The 8,008-nt window shown below is 40.4% G+C and overlaps 1 protein-coding gene across 3 annotated transcripts in view; it reads left to right on the plus strand.

Moving 5' to 3' along the window:
- The window catches only part of CHN2 (chimerin 2), a 163,415-nt gene extending 155,407 nt beyond the window's left edge, over window positions 1-8,008 (plus strand). For all 3 annotated transcript variants that reach the window (XM_056335547.1, XM_056335548.1, XM_056335546.1), the window contains 3 exons: window positions 454-591; window positions 2,501-2,606; window positions 6,157-8,008. In XM_056335547.1, coding sequence (XP_056191522.1) covers window positions 454-591; window positions 2,501-2,606; window positions 6,157-6,328 — 416 coding nt within the window. In that variant the 3' untranslated portion in view covers window positions 6,329-8,008. The remainder of the gene's footprint in view (window positions 1-453; window positions 592-2,500; window positions 2,607-6,156) is intronic.

Raw genomic sequence — 8,008 nt, forward strand, 5'->3', positions numbered from 1 at the left:
CTGTGCCTCTGTTTCCCCAAATGAAAATAAAAAGAATCATTCATACTCCTACACATTGATCTGCAGATACAAAATACAACATCAGAACAAGTAATTAATAGCTTATTTTCAGTGAAGAAATGAGCCAAATTCAATAAATATATTATTAACATGATTTTTCATCCAATGTCAAAACATTATGTGTGAGATGGTACACTGCAGATATTGTTGACGTAATCACCAGCCCCACCAAAGGATGCAAGCAAATAAATTGTTTACTAAAAGGTAAAGAAACTACTATTTCTTATTCATACACTGTAAAGTTGGTAGCAATGTGTTCTCATTTAAGCCTTCCAAATGCTTTCAGGTTGTTTTTTCTTGTCAGGTTGGACACAATAAATCTGAATTAGAAGCCTAGCCTTGCTTCAGTCAAAATTAGGCTGGTTTCAAAAAGATTTCTTCCTCTTCTTCTAGATGGTGATAAGGCTGATATTTCTGCCAGTATTTATCCAGACATAAACATCATTGCTGGAGCACTGAAGCTATACTTCAGAGACTTACCAATTCCTGTGATCACCTACGACACCTATTCCAAGTTCATAGAAGCAGCCAGTAAGTATTGCATAGTAATTTGTACTGATCTTTAATTACATTTCCCATCCATAAAACTGTCCATGTTAAAGAAAAGGAAAAGACAGACAACAAATTGGAAGCAAGGGCATTGTTCTGTTCGTTACTTCTCTGCCATGTCCTGTCCCATGAAACTTTTGCCTGATTGTTAATCAGATGGGACATCACACAGGTTAAAAAAAATAAAAGTAAAGGTAGGATATCAAAATAACTGACCAGTTTCAGAAAGTGTGGTTTCAGTGTCAGTCAACAAAGCTACGGCATGCCCTGGGATGGGGCTTTGAATGGAATTGGTAGCTCTTTTCTTGTAAACAACCCAAATTCTGTGCTAAGAGGCGGAATGTCCAATGGCATTGCAAGGCCTGCATCAGGCACTGGGAAGATCCCCGTGCTGGTGTCACGGCCGCAGCACTGGCTGCCAGGTGCATGCAAGACTGGGGGATCAGTGAGGAGTCAGGGTTGAGTGGAAATGTGAGCCTTGAGGGTGCGTCCCATTTTCCCCATCTCCCATATCCTGGCCTCCTCTGGCAACAAGGACGAGTCTGCACTGCAGACAAGCTCATCCCCTCCTTCAGTCAGTGAGGGATCAGAGCAATGAGACACCCCACAAAGCACATCTGCCCCAAAATCCAGGTGCATCCACTGTTCATTAAGTCCTGCAGTATCTAACCCGTGCCCAGATGGGAGGCACGTGCAGTTACCCCCTGCCCAAAGCTGGCAGGTTGTGGGTGCACGCTGTCAGGGAGGGAGGAGGACGGCAGCGTTCATTGCCCTAATGTTGGCAGAGAGAGATGAGATTTGCCTCAAATTCTGCTCTCCAGGGCACAGCCTCCCATGTAGCGATAGTCCCTAATGGAAACTCACCAGATGAAGTGCATCAAAATCAAATTATTAACAAACATGTCAAAGACCTGAGGTATCTAAGAAGTAGCATGCTTTCTTCTTTAAAAAAATATCCTTAGTATTTTTGGAATGGCACCCAGTATATTGATAAGCAGCAAGAGGAGTGGTCTGTGTGAATCTGCTGCCTTCCCTTCCCCTTTGGCTCACTCCCTCTTGCACTCCCCATGCAACCACACATACCTCTCTCCTGCACTCTCTTATTCCTCCTTGGCAGAGAAATTATTCTTGCTCATTACTTGTCCTGTAAAGAACATGCCCAGAGGAAGTAGTTCCTATCATGTCAATATACCAATGTCTTAAAAGCAGGATGGAGAGATTCTTAATCTTCTAAAGTTTTGGGCTCCTGGTGCCATTTGTATGAAAAGTCATGCAGCAAATACAACTCTGACTCAGTTCACAGCTTAGGAATCTATACTTCTCATGTAAAATACATGTAAATCCTGCTCAGATTTTGACAGATTGCCAAACAGTCTTTGATGAGCACTGATGCTCTCCAGTCACTGATACCTACATATTTAAATACGTTCTGAAATCTTTATGTAATTCCATGCCACTTCTAGCTAAACTTACATATTCAAGCATAGTCTCTAAAAGCATATATCCACGCTCCCATCTAGTTTTGAAGGCTAGTGGAAGTAATCTTACATAACATTTTAAGGAGTTGGTTCTTGGCAGAGTGTTACAAAGCGTTTAACAAAGCTCAGATACTGTACCTGTGCAGGCCTGTAGGTAGAGCTACAGACCACGGAGACAGCTATTGGGTGCTCTTTGCTGCTGATTTCTTTGTGAAGCTTTTTTTTTTCTTTTCTTTTTTTCTGAGGATGCAGAAGTTGCTGCTAAGCTCCATGTTTATGAGTTTAATATTTATCCCTACAAGCACAGTCAATGGCTTGTAAATGACTCCATAATATTAAGTTAGCTTCCTGAATTATTGCTGTTTACAAATGGAAAGCCCTATTAACATTAATCCTGTTCGGTGTTTTTACAGAAATCTCCAATCCTGATGAACGACTAGAAGCAATACATGAAGTGTTGATGTTACTCCCTGCTGCTCACTACGAGACACTTAGATACCTAATGATTCATCTCAAAAAGTGAGTTAATTGGCATGCAGGATAATTCTTGAAGAGCTTAACAATCTTCTGCTTTGAAAAAGAGATACTACAGAAAGTACCAATAAAGCTTCCATTAGGGTACTGCCACTAAAACAATAATGTCACAAATAAGCAGACAAGCTATGTTTGTATAACTGCATATAACAGATATAGCATAGCTGCCTTTGCTGGCAGATCATTGCAAACCTTTGAAGAATTAATTGAGATTTTTCACGCTTTCTCTGACGCAGACAGTATCTGAAAAATACTGGAATGGTAGGTACTTCAGAGATGTGCTAGATGTGCGGCCGTAAGTCATGCACATCTTGATCATGCTGCGCTTCTGCCTCCCCTTACCTCCTGATTTGTCATCTTGAACCATAACCCTAAAAGGAAAGAGCTGTCTCTTATGACTTGTTTGCTCACGTAACAGTTAAGCCAAGAATCAAGCAGGGCCTATTTTTATACAACTAGTAAAAGCCATACAGGGCCTTACCAGTTATCTCTGTTTTGGTTTGAAACACACTTTGCCTCATTTGCTTTCCAAAGCTTCTTTAGGCATACATAAGGCTTCATAAGGCATACAACATTTTCAAAAGTGCCTAAATTTCATTTTTTAAAGTGACTTGGGACAGTACTTCCCAAGTTTTCAGCTAGGTACCTATGAGATTTATGAAGTGCTCCAAAGAGGATGCCTCACGTTCACTAACATGAAGCAAAACTTTTTCAAAACCATGCTAACTCCACTTTGCTACTTCGAGTATATACATGCCTCGGGAAGTCTTCTTTGCTTTTAAAAACTGAAGCTGAGTGAAGACTGGAACCATCATCTCAAAGCAGACCTTCATTTAAGGATATATTGCCCAAGATGTCCCTTGTCTCTGGTTAAAGTTTATGGTGCTACTTGGAAACAATAGAAGAGGGGATAAGGGAGGAATAAAACTGCTCACTTTTATACAGTAAATCCTTGATCTTTTCTTGGTTGTCCTACTACTTGCAATACAGGTGCAAATTTGGAGTATTTTCTGGGTTTGATCTGCACTTTCTGCACTATTAACGCAAACCTAAAAAGAAAAAAGACCTCAGCTCACATAAAATTGCATCAGAGAGCTTGTTTGAAGTGCATTTCATGCTCAATCAGGTTCTCATTATGCAGAGACTTCTCCTCATTTTGAATCCGGCTCAGGGCATTACAAGGGAGCAGGTTTTTTCCTTTTGCTGAGACATTATCTGGGTATGCAGGAGCTTCTGCAGACTGCAGAAATGAGAGGTGCAAATATCCACCCTTGTCAGCACATATGCATGGACAACTCAGGATGAACCGTGTTGGCTTTTAAGAAGGCCAGTGGAGGCTGCAGACAAGCGACTAGCATACAGAATCAGTACTTTCATGTCCTGGCAGCGAATTTTTAATAGACAAGTATTGACTTGCCTGCCTTCCTTTGTACAGGCTTTGGTTCAGCTGTTGAGCTGAACTACTGATGAGACAAAAATAGTCCAAACAGCTGATTAAGCTTTCTGTCCCAAGTCACGCAATGAATTTCCTCCCCTTTCCCAAATCGTGACTTTTCAGTGTCTGCACAGAAGCCGAGTGCATGTCAGCTCCTATGGAGAATCTGTTGGAGAGATCTGAATGTGAAAGAGGGAAGGATCCTTTAAGTTCAAACTATGCTGTTCTGTAGATTAAACACAGAATCCCAACTCCAGCCCCACAGGGCTCTTCCTGCACAGAGGAAACATGCACTGCTGTCGAGGAGGCTGTGTAAAGACTGCAGGATCACAGCGTTTACACCAGTGAGTGCCATTTCTCACCAGAAAAGAAACTGCACTGGGTTGTTGTTAAAAATCATAGGAAAATCCAGCAGAGAACAATGTCAGCAATGAAGAATGAGTGTGTTCGTCAGCTAATGAAGTATTTTCTTGAGTTATCTTCCTTTTTGCTCAAAACTGGAGGAAACACAATACCACGAACAGTCCTCCCTGTGGTGAAATACATACAACTCCATCCATGCTGCCGTTACAGTGAAGCTGTGAATCTTCTCTGTGTTCACCCCAGACCATGGAGCAAGCCCCACACTCTTGCACAGAGGTGCTAGTAAGGTGTATGTGGCATTGCGTAGCTGCGCTGCATACATCCCCAGATGGAAAAGCAGTGTTACACTCACACTTGCGTAGAGGTAGCTTGGGCCAGGCAGCCTTGGCTTGTCTTTTCTCCTTGCAAAGCACAGCTGATGTATCTGTGCTAGAAGATGAGGATGTAGCTGTGAGTAGGGGCACTAACGAACTTCTCTCCTGAAAGCAGAGGAACTGTTTTTTCTGTGACCATGACACTCTGCAGAGAGCCAGTAGTAGAAGCAAAATGTAGTCACGTAAGGACCTTGCAAATAACAGGAGACCAGACTACCGCTGGTTGCAGCCTCTTTGTGCCCCCTCAATGGCATGAGTGAATCCACTGCTACCCAGCAGAGAATTGCCATGGCCGGGCTGGTCTCACCTGTTGCCAGGAGAGCTGGTTTCAAAGCCAGATGTGCTCCACTCTGGCAAAGCAGTGGTGTGGAGGAGATGTGAAACTTCCCCCTTGCTGTACTTCGAAACAGCAAGTGTCTGGTCCATGAGGGATCATGACTGAACAAGGGACCACGGCTGTCTCTACACCGCAGTGCAAGAGCACCCAGGACCAAACTGAAATGCCAAAGGCTTGCTGGGATAACACTGAAGTGCTCCAGTTCTGCTACCTGGAGGAAAACCTTGAGCACACCTTGCACTTTCCAACAGGCCTGAATGATTTTCCAGTCAGGGCTGACTTCTCTTGCAGCTTGGTCCATCCTTGATGTTCTTTGTTTGCTCCAGCCGTACATAATCTACCTATTCTTGCATTTACATTATATGACCCGTGGCAGGGAACAAAACAGCCGAGGTTCCTTCCTAGAAGTGCCTCTGTTCTCTTGTCAAGGATAGACGGCATTTGTAGCAGCCTGGCTTTAAACAGCCACCTCCCCAGGCTGCCCCAGGATTCAGCCTCCTCCTGAAGTAGAACAAGTAGGGCACGAAAAGTATGAAGGGATGGGTTCCCCCAGCCTGAAAGCATGTCTGGCACCATGGCAGTCCTTGGTAAACAAAGGAAAATCTAGGTTCGTATTCAGGACCCTCACCCACACCTCAGGTGTGATGCACACCGAGCCCCATGTGCCAGAGAACTGCAGTTACTGTAGCGTGGGGGACTGCTCCATACATCATCGTTTAAATCATGATTATGCTTTTCTAAAAAAAAGCAATTGCCGCTAATTCTTCTACCCTAATGGAAAGCCACATGAAAAAAAACACTTAAGAGTCGCATGGGGAGTGTTTAAAGGCGCTGGAAATCACAGCCTCACCATAGCTGCACTGAACGAAAGTAAAAATTGTTACTGAAAAATGTCATTATCAATGCTTAATGTGAAGCAGGACTAAAGATTAGGATGCATATATTCATTTCTTCTGGGAAGTAAACAACTACTTACTTTTTTTCTTTACTTTTTTTTTAATTTTTTTCTTTTTTCTTCTACTTTAGGGTTACCTTGCATGAAAAGGAGAATTTTATGAATGCTGAAAACCTGGGAATAGTGTTTGGGCCTACTTTAATGAGACCTCCAGAGGACAGTACCCTTGCTACACTGAATGACATGCGGTACCAGAAATTAATTGTGCAGATTTTAATAGAAAATGAAGATGTTCTCTTTTAGACAGAGGGGCATCTCTTCAAAGCCATTTGTTTTAAAATAATTAGTTTGAAGGAAAACCAACATTTCTTTAATTTTTTTTAAACATAAAGAAAAGTTCCTTGACTGCACTTCAATTTCTGCAAAGTTGCAGATGGATGCCAAAATGTTTAGGGAAAGCCTGTGTCTCATAGACATATGCCTCTTTGTAGAAGGGAATGAGAAGGTCAGAAAAAATCCTCTTACCTTGTATCTTTTGCCTTGCTCAGATGTATATTTGTTTTGAGAACAAATTGTTGCAAACAATTTTATTGTTAACTTATTAAGAAACACAAAACGTATTTTAATATGGCTAGAGAAGCAAAAAGGTACTTAATCAGTGTTACCTGTATACACCTATACATTTCCCTCTCCATGAGACATAATTATATATGTCAATTGTGAAACAGAACCTATATTGTAAAGATATTTTTACTTTACCTAGCTGAAAGAATGGCATTTTATTTTAGCAAAATATAAATCAGTGCAGTGCATTGATTATTTTCCACATAATTCTTTCCTGCATTTTTGCTATGATATATTGAAAACAATTACCACTAATGCAGCATTATCCTGACATACCTCTTTCATGGCAAGCGTTCTAAAGGAGAATTATTTTCTTGTGTGTATTCCAGCTTTCCTTAGTTTCCTTGCATTTAAGCACTAGCATCCTAAGATTGTACACTTTTACCCATTTCCTATTTCCCCAAACATATAGTATTTTCTCTCAGTTTGTTTGTTTTTTACTCCCATGTAAAATATGGTATTGAGAATTTTTCAGAAGTCCTGGAGGTAGTATCAGTTTCACATGCCAGATTTTTCTTGGATTACAGTAATATGTAAGTTAAGTGATGCTGGGACACTGGATATTTTCTGGCCTTGTTGAAAAGTCAGCACTTTTTTGGGTTAATGATGAAGGATTTGGTTTTTCTGTAAAAATCAAGTTATGTTTTGTCATGTTTCTGTATTTATAAATGTACAGTAAATCTGCTAAAAATGTAGGTATTTATCTTGAATGTGTTTCCTGATGGTTTGTTAAAAAAAAAAAAAAAAGAATGTGTAGGAAATGTGGGAGTTGGTAAATTTAATTATTACAAATTTTTAATATTTTTCTCCCCTCACAAACATTGACCTACAGAGTTCATAGTCTAACTGAAACTTATTCCTAATGTTAAAAACTGTTTCTCAGCATGAGATGTTTCTGCAAGCATAGAAAATCAACATACTTTACTACCAAACTCAATTTTCAATACAAAAAAAATTCTAATAATCCCTCAACTTGATCGTTTGTATCATATGCTTGGTAACTCAGTGATGTGGTTTCCTGAATTATTTCAGGGAGCACATGTTTCTATTCAAATTGAAAAATATGTGTAACTATGATAATGAAGGGAGGTATGACTGTAAATTTGTCATCTTCTAGAGAAATGACTAAGGGCTAGATAGATTAACCCAGATTGCAGAGCAAATGCTAAATAGTCTGAGTTCCCAATACTTCCATAGATCCTCCTGCCTTGTACAGGACTATTTGTTGTAGGTTACGTACTACTTAATACTGTCACAAAAATGATCTGGAAATTGTTTTATTTTGTGAAGTGAAATATGCTTTGTAATTTATGATAGTGTAAATGGAAGAAAAAATCCCATTAAATGTGTTAAAGAGTT

This window comes from Falco biarmicus, chromosome 4, assembly GCF_023638135.1.
Source record: "Falco biarmicus isolate bFalBia1 chromosome 4, bFalBia1.pri, whole genome shotgun sequence".
NCBI lineage: Eukaryota > Metazoa > Chordata > Aves > Falconiformes > Falconidae > Falco > Falco biarmicus.